This window comes from Tamandua tetradactyla, chromosome 10, assembly GCF_023851605.1.
Source record: "Tamandua tetradactyla isolate mTamTet1 chromosome 10, mTamTet1.pri, whole genome shotgun sequence".
Lineage (NCBI taxonomy): Eukaryota > Metazoa > Chordata > Mammalia > Pilosa > Myrmecophagidae > Tamandua > Tamandua tetradactyla.
In genome coordinates this window covers 46,913,929-46,929,184 of record NC_135336.1, presented here as the reverse complement: position 1 = coordinate 46,929,184, position 15,256 = coordinate 46,913,929, and the positions used below count along the sequence as shown (strand labels likewise).

General features: G+C 38.1%; 1 protein-coding gene across 32 annotated transcripts in view; it reads right to left on the bottom strand.

The window, feature by feature from the left end:
- The window catches only part of ABI3BP (ABI family member 3 binding protein), a 245,285-nt gene that overhangs the window by 26,392 nt on the left and 203,637 nt on the right, over window positions 1-15,256 (bottom strand). For all 32 annotated transcript variants that reach the window (XM_077118544.1, XM_077118546.1, XM_077118548.1 and 29 more), the window contains 3 exons: window positions 13,103-13,168; window positions 4,430-4,522; window positions 2,852-2,956 (listed from right to left, as the gene is read on the bottom strand). In XM_077118544.1, coding sequence (XP_076974659.1) covers window positions 2,852-2,956; window positions 4,430-4,522; window positions 13,103-13,168 — 264 coding nt within the window. The remainder of the gene's footprint in view (window positions 1-2,851; window positions 2,957-4,429; window positions 4,523-13,102; window positions 13,169-15,256) is intronic.

The window sequence follows — 15,256 nt, the reverse complement described above, 5'->3', positions numbered from 1 at the left end:
AAGGTGTTAAATGATCAGATGAGAGAAGGATGATTTGTTAGGTGCAAGGTTGGTGGCAGAGGCAGAAGCCAGGAGACTAAGGCAGTTGTAAAGATAAGAGACAAGGAAGCTGTACTACCCCAGAAGCAGGGGACTGGATGGAAGGGGCTAGACATGAGAGATGTCAAGGAGATAGAATAGCTTGACTTAGACATTAACTGGTGGAGAGGAAGGGTAGAGATACTTAACGTAAATTCCATGGTTCTGGCCTAGTGGCCAGGTGATACCCTGAGTTTACATTCAACAGTGATTCCTCCACTCTTGGAAAACAAGTATAGGTCTCCAAAACTGGATCCATCCCAAGATTGAGGGAGCTCTGGGTATTTAGATTAGAGCAGAGTCTAGATTAGATTTTATGTTACTCCTGGGAAAAGGAGTTGTTCTCAGGTAACAGAGAGACAAAGGATACAAGACTGACCTATGGACCATAACCCAGAATAGAATTATGGACAAGTCAGTCAGATGGGCCCCAGGTCCAGCCCCTGGGGTCTGGTGCTCCTCGGCCTAGTGGGGGAGAGCCACATAAGAGGACAAGCAAAAACCAAGGGAAGTTGTGTTGCAATATGCATGAGCTTCTCAGAGCTGGCAGGACCAACAGAAAATGTCAGCATTGCCTTTCACTCTAGCGAGGATAGGGGTATTCAGAGGCATCAATAGATCCCAAGATAGGGAATAAGTGGCAGATGCCACATGGGAAACTAGGACCAAACTCATGGACTCATGTTAAGAAGACCTTGGAGGACTTCTAGGACAGTTGCTTCATTTCCTGAATTCAGGATGCACTTTCAGCAGTGTTCATTAGGCCCAATCTATACAGTTGTGCTCTTTTGTTGTTCAGCAATTCAACATAGGTATCTTCTTTGAGTTACAGACAGACAGTAAGGATATGGGGGACCCAGAGTTACTCTAAAAAATTGAATGTATTTATGGTTCTTATTCGAGCTGGGTAGTCTGTATCAAAGCTACACTTACTGATGGTAGTGAAGGGTTTTATATGACAAGAACCAAGGGCATTGAACTACAGCTAAAGAAATACAGCACTGCATAGAGATCTTTAGTGGAAATTCCCCCAAGCTTTCCATGAAGGATGCTTCAGGCATCACGTTCAGTCTTTGACTCATTCAGTCTGACCTGAAGGCTCTTGGAGCTCATGGGCTGCACCAGGTTAGAATTAATGAGGAAAACCTGGTTTTGTCACTGGGGGTGCGCCAGTGGGCACTGAGTGAGGAAGGTGCCTAAAACATGGATGAAAGAGTAATTCCTCATTCAGCTGATGGGAAAAATGATCTTCAGTTCACTATGCACATAATACATCATAAAAGATTTTCTATCACCATACACTGTTTATCATCCTGTGAAATTTAGGAAATACAGGTGGGGAGGAGAGAGGAAAGATATGGAACATACTGTAATTTGCTGGCATTTCCTGGTGGAAGGACCCTTCAAAGACATGAAATAAAGTTTTACTCTGAGCTGGGTCAGTTTTCACTGATTCTTCATTTCATTCATGTATTCACTCAGCTATTACTCATCAAATACCCACTATGTACATAGGAAGCATTGAATTGGTTCTGGGAATTCAGAGAAAATATACCAAGGACTCTATCATCACAGTGCTCAGAAACTGTAGGGGAAGGCAACTATACAAACAATTATAAAACAATTTACTATTTGCTTAAATGGAAGTATGTATCAGGAACAAGGAGAATATAGATGAAATGCCAAGACTATTTGGGGAAGCTACAGAAGGTTTCTTCAAGAAAGGTGGTATGCTTAGGTTCATGTGTCAACTTGGCAAGGTATGGTGTCCAGTTGTCTGGTCAAGCAAGCACTGGCCTAACAATTACTGCAAGGACATTTTGTAGCTGGTTAATAAAGCATTAGGCTGATTTATTAAATCATTAGCAAACTGATTGCATCCATGGCTGATTAGATCTGCGGTCAGCCAAGGGGAGTGTCTCCCACAATCAATAACATTTAACCTAATCAGTCGATGGCTTTAAAGGAGAAGTCAGAAAAGAAAATCACTCTCCACGTCAGCCAGCCAGCCTCTCCTGAGAGATTCACTGAAGACCTTCACTGGAGCTGTCAGCTCACAGCCTACCCTAGGGAATTTGGACTCGTGCATCCCACAGTTGTGCGAGACACTTTTATAAAATCTCATATTTACAGATATCTCCTGTTGGTTCTGTTTCCTAGAGAATCCTGACTAATACAAATGGGATAAACTACAAGCATCCCAGATGACTGAAAGGGATCATTCCACAGGGAAGGGACACAATGCATGCCAAGGTGTGGAGTTTAAAGGCAGCTTGACTTGAAAAACACATTTCTACCTTGTGCCACAGGCTAGACCTTCGCACTTGCTGTGAATGTTCCAGTCCCCAGACTTCCCCTGAGCACCAGAATCCTGGAGCCAGTATGAAGCCTGGTGGACAGGGGAGGTTTTAGTGAGATGCCCAGGATTTCATTCCAGGAGACAGAATGACCAATCTGTGACAGGGCATAACATTTTCTATTACCCCCTGGTGTTTGGCAACATACAGCATCTCATCCAAAATAATCCAATTGTTGAGGAGCCTGAGTCACCTTCTGTCTAGGCTCCAAGCACATGAACATCTAAGAAGGAATCTGACCCAGAAACAGAAGGGTGGCTTCTTTGACCCCACCCATGAAGAGTCAGGATATGAGCCCTCAAAGCCCTAATTTATAAAGACTTATCCATCGTCTGGACCAGCAGACCAACAGAGGCTTGTGTTTGGCTACTAAAACCTAAGTCATGGAGGGGAAAGGAAGATATCTGACTACATACCTGTACTTCCTGGCTTTCCAGTGACATTGTTTGGTGGTAAAGGTTTTCTTCGTGGGGGCTTTGGTGTTGGTGGCAAGAGTGGGCGGTGAGTTCCTGGAATTGTGACTAAGAAATTATATTACAGAGAAAGCCATCATAAGGATTCACTTTTCAAAATTATAGCTTCAAAAAGAACTTTTGATAAGCAGCAGCTGGATAACAGAATAGATTCCATGTTAAAGTGCTTGTGAGTAATATATTCTGATATTCCTCTTAATTAAAATTAGTAATGAACCCAGAGATAATGAACCAAATTAATACATGGGAAACATATCATCTCACTATAGGTAAAATTACATAGGTATATCTGCCATGAAAGGCTGTATAGAAATTAACTTTGTTAGTTTCCTATGTAGACTTGACAGCAGTATTTCCAAGCTTCATCATCCCTGATTGCCTTTGATTTTGAGATAGCAATTTCTTACATAGTTTTAGCTTTACATTGTTATACACATCATTTCTTCTTTTCTGGGTGCTCCAATCTATCGCTCAACTCTATTATAATCAAACAAACACCTTCAGATATTCTTAAATGATTAAACCAGAATAGTCCTAATGGGGTTGACAAACCATTGTCCATGTAGAGCAGAGTCACCATGAGTGGTGGTAGTTGTTGCTCGCTGCACAAGGGTGCCCAGTCAAGGGGCTGCAGGTAGGAGTGGAAATTTAGGACCTACTCTACTCACCCACTCAGGAGCTTTGGTGCAAGGCTGCCCACTCAGAGGAAGGGCACACTTTTCTAACTAGTCTGCCTAAGGTGGGAGAAGCACCTTTCTCTGTTTTGCATAAAGTCAAGTGAGGCTAAGCGTGTCTGGAATAGTCCCTTCTAACCCCAAAATTTTTTGAAGTCTGTGTTATAGCTTAAAAAGTCATTTCTTTCCATAATATATGTTGGTTTGAAAATCTTCAGGTAAAAATGGAGAATTCAGGAAAATGCCCTGCGGCTCTGAGTACTTCCTGGTATATTACTGAGTGATTGTGTATGGGGATGGGGTGGGATTGCATGGGGTTAGAATGTAGATCTGCAACTCAGACATAAATAAACCTGGGGGGGTCTCACAGTATCCTTTTAGAAAGCTAAGTACATTATTTAGTGCAAAGGTATTCTGAGTCACCAGCTTTAAAATTTTGGCCTATTATATAGAATAGATTCTTAAACTAGGTACATAAATCATATCAGGCAAAAAGATATTGGAATTAATTGCCCAAGACCAAAATTTTAACATGATGTAAACTAAAATTCACAGTGCCCCTTCAGCATCTGTTCACTGTGGCCCCTCGTAACATTATGGAAAGTAATTATAAAGTTACTACCCTTGTAGAGTGTCTTTCTTATTAGTACTGAATTTGTCCACAGAGCATTTGTCATTCTCCCAGAGAGTAATATTTCTCTAACAATAACCCATGTACTATTAGCATGGTTCTGATACTTTAGGGGATGTGTAAATATTGCTGCTTTTGCTGCAACAAGTGGTATTTCAGCTAATGTCCAAATTTCAGAGCTGACCTGTTGGAAAGGAGTCAGCACCTTCTCCTTACCTGGTCTTTTTGTAGAGCGTGTTGAGACCACTGACACATTTCTACTTGCACCTGATGGCTCAGTAATATCTACAGGGAGGGGCTTCTTGACCCCTATGAACAGAAATATAAAAGGGAATAAACATGAGTTAAACATTAAAACTTGATAGGGCTGTCAGTGATACCGTGCATTCTTTTTGTTCAGCAGGCATGTGGTGTTTTTGTGCATGGACATTTTAATTGGCTTCTAACATCTGCATATACACAAAGTTTAAAACCCTACATTCACTGGTTGTGATATTTTCTCTGAAGAGTTAGCATTTGACTGTGGATTGTGGATTTATCTTCATTTTCCATGATGCACCATCCTGCACTACCCCCCTGGGTGGTGTTCGTTCACCCATTGGGACTTCATCTATAGTGATGAGCTTACTTTTTCCCGATATTCATGGGCATATTTTCTGGTTTTGGACACAATTCTCTCCACCCCTCAAAACATTCCCCTACTCCAGTAAGACAACTTTAGAATTCCACTGTGTTTGAATTTATGCTTCATGAATTTACTCTAAAAACATATCCAAAGAGAGGGGACAAGGGTACTTCAGCTGTAGAATCATCACCTACCATGTGGGAGCCCTGGGTTCAATTCCTGGCCCATGCACTTTCCTTCACCACCCCCCCCCCCAAAAAAAAATTCAACAAATAGTGCTGCAATAATGGATAGTCACATGGAAAAAGAATGAAATGTGACCCCCACCATACAGTATGCAAAAAAACAAACAAAAAACATTCCCAAAGAGACCTTGGCTAGCAGACTGGTGAGGCCACAAACTGGATCTTCACCCTTGAAATTTGTAAATTAGGCCTGGGTAGGCCTAGAGCTCCAAATTACTGCTCGGAAGAAAAATGATAAGAAAATTACTTTGTATGACATTTTGTTTCCTAAGTTACTCAAAAAACATCTTGGTGATTATTACTCAGTGATTCCCCTAAATACTCATGCTTGGATTTTGAGTGGGTACCCTTGGGCAGAAGGAAACAATTTAAATTTTGTCTTTTTTAACTATTATTTTACATTATAAAATAACCTTTTAACATGGATGTCATTCTTCATTATAAAAGAATGAAACGAGACATTTTTAGACTCTAAAATACTAAACATATCTTTAGATCTAATGGCTGGTCCTACAAAAGGACCACACTCTGAGGACCTGACTATAATTCATATATTAAAAAACAAGAATATACTCTTTCATTAATGTACTAGTTTACATTAACAAACACAATGACAACCACAATAACAACTAAACAACTCTATTTTGAGTGTTGTCTTCCAGGGAATGTGTAAGGGACATTATTAATATGAGAGAAGAGATATTAATATTCAACAGAAGGTTTGTGCCACAAAATTAGATATTTCCACATTATTTTATGAAATTTAGGGAATAAACCTGATGCTATAATGTCAAAATTCCTTGCTATTTGAATGAGACAATATATAAAATAATGGGAGAATTTCTAAGGAGACATGAATTTTATGTTTAATTTAATAATGCTTAATTAGATGATACATACTTATGGAAATGATTATTTTCTTGCTAATCCCATAGGCATGGTAAAACCAAAAGGCTCATTAGTCTTTTTCCTGGGCCTCACTGCCAGTGGTTATAGAGCCAGGGAAGTGGCCCATTGAGGATAGTCACTCCACAGATGCCTTAGAGGACAGGAAAATACTTTTATTCGTGTCATTGGAATAACCTGTCTTGTTGAGATTTGATTTACTGCTATTTTTTTAACATAAAATATTTCTTATATATTCTAGAAGGCTAATAAGCTGTATCTTTAGTAGATGCTTCTTTATAATCTTTATTCGTATTTCCCTGGCCTTAAAAAAAAAGTATTTTAAGTATCCACTGTGCAAACCCCTTACATGCTCATTACCTGATTTGATTCTTACAATCCTCATATATGGGAGATATCATCTGACAGCTAGGAAACCAAAGCAAAGAGACATTAAGCAGTTTACCCAAAGTTTTACAGGTAGTAAGTGCTGGGATTCAAACCCATAAATATTCATTCCAAAGCCTATCTCTTAAGCACTAGTGACAGCATTAGTACTGTCTTTCTCATCCTGTTGTTTTCTTCCTTTTCTTATTTCTAATCTACCATAGACTTATATTGAGTCCCTTGGGTGGTTAAGTTGGCCCCACTTTGTGAGAGCTAAATGGTCATGGCTAGCAAACATGTATGGTCCAGACATGCCTCTTGCATATGGTACTCAGACAATGAGATAAGGCTAACAGTGGTTCCTGGCCAGGCACATGCAGCTCTACCAAGCTGAGAGGTGCATGCTCAAAGGGCCTGCTGAGCTGGAGATTTAGGCGCCCTGGAGACAATCTGAAATTCTGTAGGGTTAACCTCATGAAATGAGATCAAAGATACAAATTCCCTTGGACTATTTTCTGATAAAGGGAGAAATTGGTAGAAACTAGCCATTTTCCCTCAGAGGTGCATGCACACCACATCGTTACAAACCTTATGCGTGAATTCCTCCATCAATAGAGTATCAACCGCTAAACTAGGCTTTCTTCAGCTTTTAGAAACAGAAAAAAGTTGGCAGAGTATGGAAGTATTGGGAAGGGCCTTGCAAAAGGAAGCCATCAGATTCAGTGGAAAGAGTAGTGAACTGAGGACAGGAGACAGTTTTCATTCTGGCCTTGGCTTCACCTAGCTGCGGTTTAGGCAAGTCAATTCAGCAGCAATGTGAGAACCAGAGACAGGAAAACCAATGACGTTTCAGTTGGCCTGCATCAGAGGAGAGCAAATGAAGGCCAGAGGTAGTATAGAGGCAATGGGAAGAGAAAGGAAGAAGCCCATCAGAGAGACAAAGTGGAGAAAGAATCCACAAGAACTGCTACCCAGTTATCCAATCTGGCCCAGGCTTGACTTGAATTCCTTTTCCCTCAGGCAGGAATAATCAGTGCATCTTCCAAAGGGCCAAATTGACTCTAGAAGCAACCAAGACCAAAGCCCCAAAGTGCCATATGGAAATTCTCCAAAAATCTCTGGATTTACTGTCAAAAAATGAAATAACCATTTGTACTTTTTAAGTCCTGGTAAGAAAAACTTTGCAACAAACACATTAGACTGGGAATCAATTTTCAAATGTATTAGAGACTCCATCCCCTGTGACCAAAAGAAGATATGTTTATGTCATGATTAGTCTCTGCAACTTTGTTCCTAAACCTTAACCCTTGGCTAGAAAGCCAGGATGGGTGAGCCAGCAGAGTGGAAGATTCCGTTGCAGCCCAGAAAAAACATTCCTTACCTCAGAGGAGTCTAGGTCCTAGTTGTCAAGCCCACTTGGTGTGGGGGCAGTAAAGTGTGGTTTCCTCATTAGGATGCAGAGAAAGGAGTCTGGGAATTCAGGTAGTTACTATATTTGACAGACCACATGTACCAAGGTGGTTTCAGAATTATACTTTGCTTGGCACATAATGGACCTTCAATCAAAAGTTGACTGAATGAAAGAACAGCTGCTCAGCTCAGCAGCTTTATTCTTTAGGGAGAAAGTCAGAGAGATTGTCAAGCACAGGAGTCAGCAAACTTTTATGTTAGGTGCCAGAGAGTAAATATCTTCAGTTTTGTGGTCCGTACTGTTTCTGTCACATCAACTCAACCCTGCCATTATATTGTGAAAGCAAGCTATGCTCCAACAAAACTTTATTTACAAAAACAGGCAGTGAACCAGATTTTGCCTAGTGCATGGCCTATTGCATCTCTGTAGTCAGGGCTCAGGGAGTTTCTAATATGTAGAACATGTCAGATATGCTAAGGCACTTTTCTGTAAAACTTGAAAAAGCAGAATGCTGGAAAAACAACTCACCTAAAATCTTAACCTCTTCAGGCTATTTTCTAACCCTGATGTGGAAAATATTTATATACATAGGTATTTAATGCACATAAAGCAAGGAGAAATCTGTAATGATGCCATGAAGTAAGAAATAAAGAAACTTGGCTCAAGATAGCTTAAAAGATTCCTGAGGTTTATAGAATCACTGCAAGATTTTTGTGTAGGTTCCAACAGTCAACAGTCCTTAGAATCGTTCTTTTTTTTTTTTTTTCAGTCTTCCAAGGGCTTAACCTTTGATGACCTAAGACCATGGATAATTTGTCCTATAAATCCTGATAATTCCTTTATGAACTATTTTTTTAATGTAAAATATCTGGACTGAGAAATTCAGTAAGAAAAATATGGGGAATGTGAGTTGAATAATAAAGATATATATTTTGGGCAAGATGTCAAAGTTAGATAGGGGCTCTGTTTAAGACTAATTAGCTGAGAAGAGATAGTGTGGCCATGACTCAATAGAGGCTGGAAATGAGTATGAGTGAGAGAGTGGAAGTAGTTCAGACAAGAAACAAACTTACGTGGATAACTGCTTTGCAGTAAACAATGTAAACAAAGTCTAATCAAAACTATGCAGAATCAAAGTACAGTGGACTCATTTAAGTCTATAACATGAAGAGAAAATATATAAAAATATTTTTTTTCTATTTTTTAAGAACATTATTCTCTAGGCTAATAGTTTGAAAGCTATTACATTTCATAATATTCTACATGGATAATCATGTCTGTCATGTGATTTTCAATTTTTATACTTTTTACTGCTTTTCTTGCTTTACCTCTTGGCTAAAACCTCCATTTCAGTAGAAGTGGCAAGAATAGGAATTCTTGCTGTCTTCTTGATCTTAGGGGAAAGCATTGAGTCTTTAACCATTAAGTATAACCTTAGCTACAGGTTTTTCACAGATGCCTTTTATCAGGTTAAGGAAATGTCCGTCCATTCCTAGTTTGCTTAAGAGTTTTCATCAGGAATGGATTTTGAATTTTGCTTAATTTTTGCATCTACTGAGATGATTTTCTCCTTTAATCTGTTAATGTGGTAACACACTGATTGGTTTGAATGTTGAACCAACCTTGCATTCCTGGGGTAACTCACACTTGATTGTGATTTATTATTGTGGTAGACATGGAGATGTGCCATCCAATCTCCCTCAATCAAGTGTCTCTCAGCTGAAGCTGACCCTCAAAAAGGACAACATTAGATGCTGTCTGCTGATTTCACTCCTAACTAGGCCTTAGTTTAAAGGGGATCCCAGCAGACACACAACAGATCAGAGAGCAGATGAAACAAGATTAGTTTGGGGGATGGAAGTAGACAAAGAAAAGGGGAAACAGTGATCTCAGTTTTGTCTATCTGTGCCTACCAGCTCACTTTCCATCAGCAAACCACCAAGTAATTTCAAGAAGCCCTGAGAGAAGATATCATATTGCCTTAACTAAATTGCGTGAGTTATTTCAAAGTTGACTTCATTTACCCAAGAGTGGAATGGACGCCATTCTGCTATATAAGTGGCTCTGGGAAAAAAGTTTCTATTATTGTTAAGTAGAAAAAATAAGAATGCTTTTGACTCCCCTCTGAAAGACAATTAGCATTTACCTAGTGAGAATCAGTGCTTGATTATCTTTTTGCTTGGGGGTGGGGTGGGTAGGTGTTGCACAGGTAATTTATTGTTTAAAATAATTGTTTACACTTAGTTACCTGTTGTATACAACATGACTACAATTTAGAAAAAGATTTACAATCCACCCGGATACAATAAGTGCTTGATCATCCTGAAGGTTAACGGCTCAAGTTTGATCATAGCTACTAATTCTTTCACTTGCTTTGTTGATATAGAAATGCCTCCTTCTATTTTTACTCACACAACCTTCAGGGAATTACTTTGACTATTAAACAATTTGTGCCTACCCTCACCCAAAAAAGGTCTGGGAGAAGGTAGCTGTTTAGATCCAGATTATTTATGTCAATCTGAGAAACTGTAAATGTCTAATGCCACAGTTGAGAAGAATTAATGGAACAGCTGAGCACAAATGGAAAATGGAATGCTTTCAAGCTTTTCATTAGTCAGGAATTTATAGTATTGGCTTCATAATCAGGTTAGAAAAGAAGAGAATTCCTAGAACATCAGACACCACAACAATCAAGTAAAAGTACAAAAACCACATTCTAAAATCTAAATGATTTTTAGACTAGTTTTATATATTATTCACATCTGTTTCTCACTATGGAACCATCATGGGTTGATTACATATACATGAGATAAATGCTAATTTTCAGGATTTGTACCAGTCAAAAAACATTTCATGAGAAAGGAGCAATTGCATGTCGAAGGCATCTAATAACTACCATCTCTCCACTCAATAAGTTTGGCATTTGAATTTTTGCCAGACCAGGATCCTAGTTATTTGTGTGGTGCCTAATGCCACAGACCTGGATGGATAAGGGCTGCCAAGTATTTAACCTGAATGATTTGGAAACTTTAATATGACTGTAGCCATGACCATTAAATGCTAAAATTCTCTAATTAATCAGTTTTTTTCTTGAATATAATATTCCAGATTATTAACAAATACCAGTCTTCTGAAAAATTATAATGGTAATTGCTTAATTATAACCTAAAAACCAAGTAAATATAGTTTTAAAGAGCAAATCTGTGCATGGAAAGTCTTTTGAAATTAGAGAAAACAACTGTTTTATTCAATAAGTTAGATTTAATTAGGGTCTCATTTTTAAAAAGCAAGATTGTATGTGGGAGCTAATTTTGGTGGTCTGGGTTTAGGAAAGTGGTATATTCTTCTCTAATGTTTTCAGAGACATTTGAAGTTTTTATTTTTGAATAAATTAAAATTTTCATTACCAGTCATAGTAAAAACTTCTCAAACTGGTGAAAAAAGAAATTGAAGTGTGAATTCAACAGAGCTGTAGAGATTAAATAATAATATTCATTGCTTTGATAGGTCAAAAGATAATAAAGAATTTGTGCTCATTGCTTCTCCCACTCCATTCCCTTTTGGCATTCCACTAGGTTGGGGTCTACTATGTCTTGTAGTTGCCCTTTTCAGAACTACAATAAAGTGGGAAATAATTCAGATATTTTCTTAAAAACTTTGCAGCCAAGAAAATAAAGCTCAGTGAAATAGAAGTCATTTACTAGTCGATATAAAAATGATGGCGTACTAAAAATATTATTCAGAATATAGAAACCACAATTCCCACATAAAAATCACAGACATATATTTAGGAACAGAGACCTGAATTTGTGCTCTGAGTGAAACCTGGGCTTCACTACTTGACTTGAAAAAAGTAGCTAGCAAAGGAAGTTCTTTTTTAAGTGGGTAATATCCTTGCTTCATTTATAAGCATAAGATACAAACCAAAAATGTAGCTGAAGAAATATCAGGACTATACATTCCTACTGAGGGATCCAAACCTGAAGTGTATTTGTCAAGTTCAATTCATAACCAATAGCTTGGTGATCTTTTTGCTAGAGTCTCTAGGTACAGTTATTCCCTTCCTATAGTCCTAGTACAAGTCTACTGCTGAACACAGAGCTGTGTTGAAACTAGTTTATCTCCTACTCTGTAGAGAACCATAGAACTCTACCCCAAACTTTAAGAAGTCACCTATTTTAAGCCATGTTTAGAAGATACTTTGAAGAAAAGCAATAGACATATTGAGATTAAGAGAGAAGCCAGACTACTTGGGTTTGAACCTTCTTTCTAGATCATCTCTGCACCTCAGCTTCCTCAACTGTACTTCGTAGGGCACACAGCAAACGCTCAATCAATGGTAGTCATTATTGCTATTGTTTCATTATTTTGGAGAGATTTTTAATATAACCAGCCATACATTAAGCTCTCAACAGCTATTATTATGTAAAAATCACATGGAGATAGACCTGTTCATAAAATATTTCTCTGCCTAATTACCTTTAAGAGGTTGAGGATCACTGAAAGAAAAAAAAAGGGCTGTCCATAAAGCAAGAATATACAATATTTTTGTTTTTTCTTCCATGTGCCTGAAGAGATAGAGATGCACACCAAGAACATTTATTTAAATGCCAATTCCATCCTTTATAACTTTAAGAGAATTTCTCAGAGTGACAGAGAAAAAGAGCAGAAGATAGTACTAGAATCTCTGGTTCAACTTGTGCATTAGTGCAGGAATGGTTTGCACGGACCAAATCAACCCCTCCAGGTTAATTTTTCAGAAAAGTCCAGTGAGGGCGATCCTACAACCTTTGTAAAATGTAGTACACCCTAAAATATTTCTCAATGTCTAATTATAAGGTTTTTTTGCTGTTTATATTTAATAAAATCCTTTACAGGAATCAAGTGAAAATATCCTCCCATAATGAAAGCTTTTTTAATATTGAGAGACCATCTTTACTTAAAAGATAAGCAGCATTTTAAAGTAAACAGTATGTTATAGCTAACTGTATGCGATCTCTATAATTGTTATGGAAAATTAAGGTTTGAGAGTGTGTATGGTATGTGAAATTTATACATAAAAATCATCTAAAAATACTTTTATACAGATTCCTTTGATAAGTTTCAATAATAGTCTCTGAATCTGGCCATCCTTAAAAATCTTGATCAACTCTTGTTACTCCCATGGATTTCGGTACCTCTCAGTACCTCTCCAATTACCCTCAAAATGTCTATATGTCCTTTATTGAAATGTAAGGATATATAACTCCCACTGGTGCATTTGGCTGTTTCAATATATTTTATGCCTTCCCCAGACCTGATGGTCATTTAGGTCATCAGAGAAAGAAACAACTTACCAGGTCTGATCCGTGGTTTGTCGGGTGGTCGGGACTTCACAGGAGTAGTGTGCAATCTGTGTGGAGCTGAAACAGAGGAAACACTTCATATTTTAACAATGGAGACTCCAAAGACCCCACCAAATGGAGGTTTTAGCATCCTGGGACCAACAGCTTGTACACTCTGCGTGAAAGTAGGGGGAATGCTCTTAAACCTCTCATTATGCACTACGGAACTCATGCTAAAGGAAAATAAAAGCAGTGAAAATATTCATGACTGGAAATTCAATATGCACCTAGGCAGTGTGAGAGAAGTCATTTGTAATGTGTGTTAAGGATTAGTCATCATTTAGCCCATATTTTATAGCAGCATTCATTTTACCAGATGGTTGCTTAACATGGTCAGCATATAAGCCATCCATCTGTCCATCCACCCACCTATCCACAAAAATCTCTCAATTAGGAGTCACTGTGGAACATTACTTTGCCAAAGAAAATAAGCAGCATCAAAGGCAAAAGAGAGGAACCATTTTATAAAGGCAGGATGAAAAGGTTAGGAACATGTGTCTCTATGAAATTGTCTCTGTTCACGTGTCCTGAAATGAATAAATACTCACACTGAGTGTCTAGAGCTTTAGGAATAAGAGGAAAATGGCCCCTGCTGCCTTGCCCATCAAGAAAGGGCAAGCAAGGAATAAAGAACTTAGACAAGAGTTCACTTCCTTATTACTTTCTGTTCCTGTTTTCCATGGACAGGCAAACAAACTCCTAATGAAGACATGCTAAATGAATAAATGAATAATCATTGTAAGCAGGCAAATTCTTGAGAAACTCTGCTGAAATATTTTTGCTTCCTAAGTTTTAAAGGGAACATTCATCTTGTAACTTGTCTACCTCATCCTTAACCTTCTCTGCCGCCTTCAACACACCATGCTACCTCCTGCTACCAACTTTCTTGGTGATGCTTTAGCTAAAGTTGGAAAAATTTTTCTTGCAAAATGTTTAAGTAGATTACATCATTTCAATGATTCTGTTCACACATTTGGGTGGTTTTATATATAATCATAAATCAGCAATGCTTGTGCCTATCAAATTAAAAGAAAAATACACCTGTGAAATACAGTATAATAAGTTCATTTATGGGCTTCCAATGTAGACTGTGATGTGCAGAATTTTGCCATATTTCAGGCCAAAAACAACAGACTCCTTCTGAAATTCTCTATATGTTTAGATGGTCCTTCCATAGTGCAATAACCAGAGTGTACAGAGGTACCAGTGTTATAAAAAAAAAAACTTAATTCACATAGACTCTAAAATGCCTGATTATGTGCAAATGTTTTTCTTCAACTTTCTTTGGTAGTGGTAGGAGTCTCTGTCAACTTAAACTGTTTCAGTTATTCTTGTAAACCCCTTCAATGTTACATTCCTTTTGCTTAAATAATAAAGTGACCATAGTTTTTAATCTCATTCTCAAATTGTTGTGTACCTCTTGTGCTCCTAATGCTTGAAATTAAAATAAAAACCAGTTGATTGACCTCCTCCGCGTCAGATCTCAGGCACACATTTACGAGAGTTGGGCGAGAGGGTGGTCCTAGTGGCACACAGCACACCTTATCAAAGCTGACCCTCTTCTCCCAATTAAGGTTATTGGGATGGACCATATTGTAGATGCTACATTCATCCTTTAGGATAGGTTCATACCTAGGATGCTATTTGTTATCTCATGCAAATGGATACCTAGTGAGCCTGCTCTAAATAAAGATCCTTGCTTGGCACAAGCTCAGAGACGAATGAATCCCAGGGCAGCACAGTTTAGGCTCAAACTAAGCTTACTCAGCACATAAGAAAAGAATTAAAATACATTATATAAATATGTTAAGACAATTAATAAAAAGTTTTGAGGTCCTAGATACACATCTAATAACACTCTGAAACTCATATCTAAAAACATGCATGTTTTAGAAGGAATCTGATAAAATTTCCCACTTCCACTATTGATGGTGACACAATATTTACATTCCGATTGACAAAGAAAAAGCAAAAACACGGAGAAAACAGGCCTGCACTCCTTTACCCTCAATTCTGAAGCCCTCACCTCAAAGCTCTAAAAAGTTGAAATATTTTTATCATTTGGTGACAAAACCTGAGCTTCATGAGGATATTTATTCTACTTGT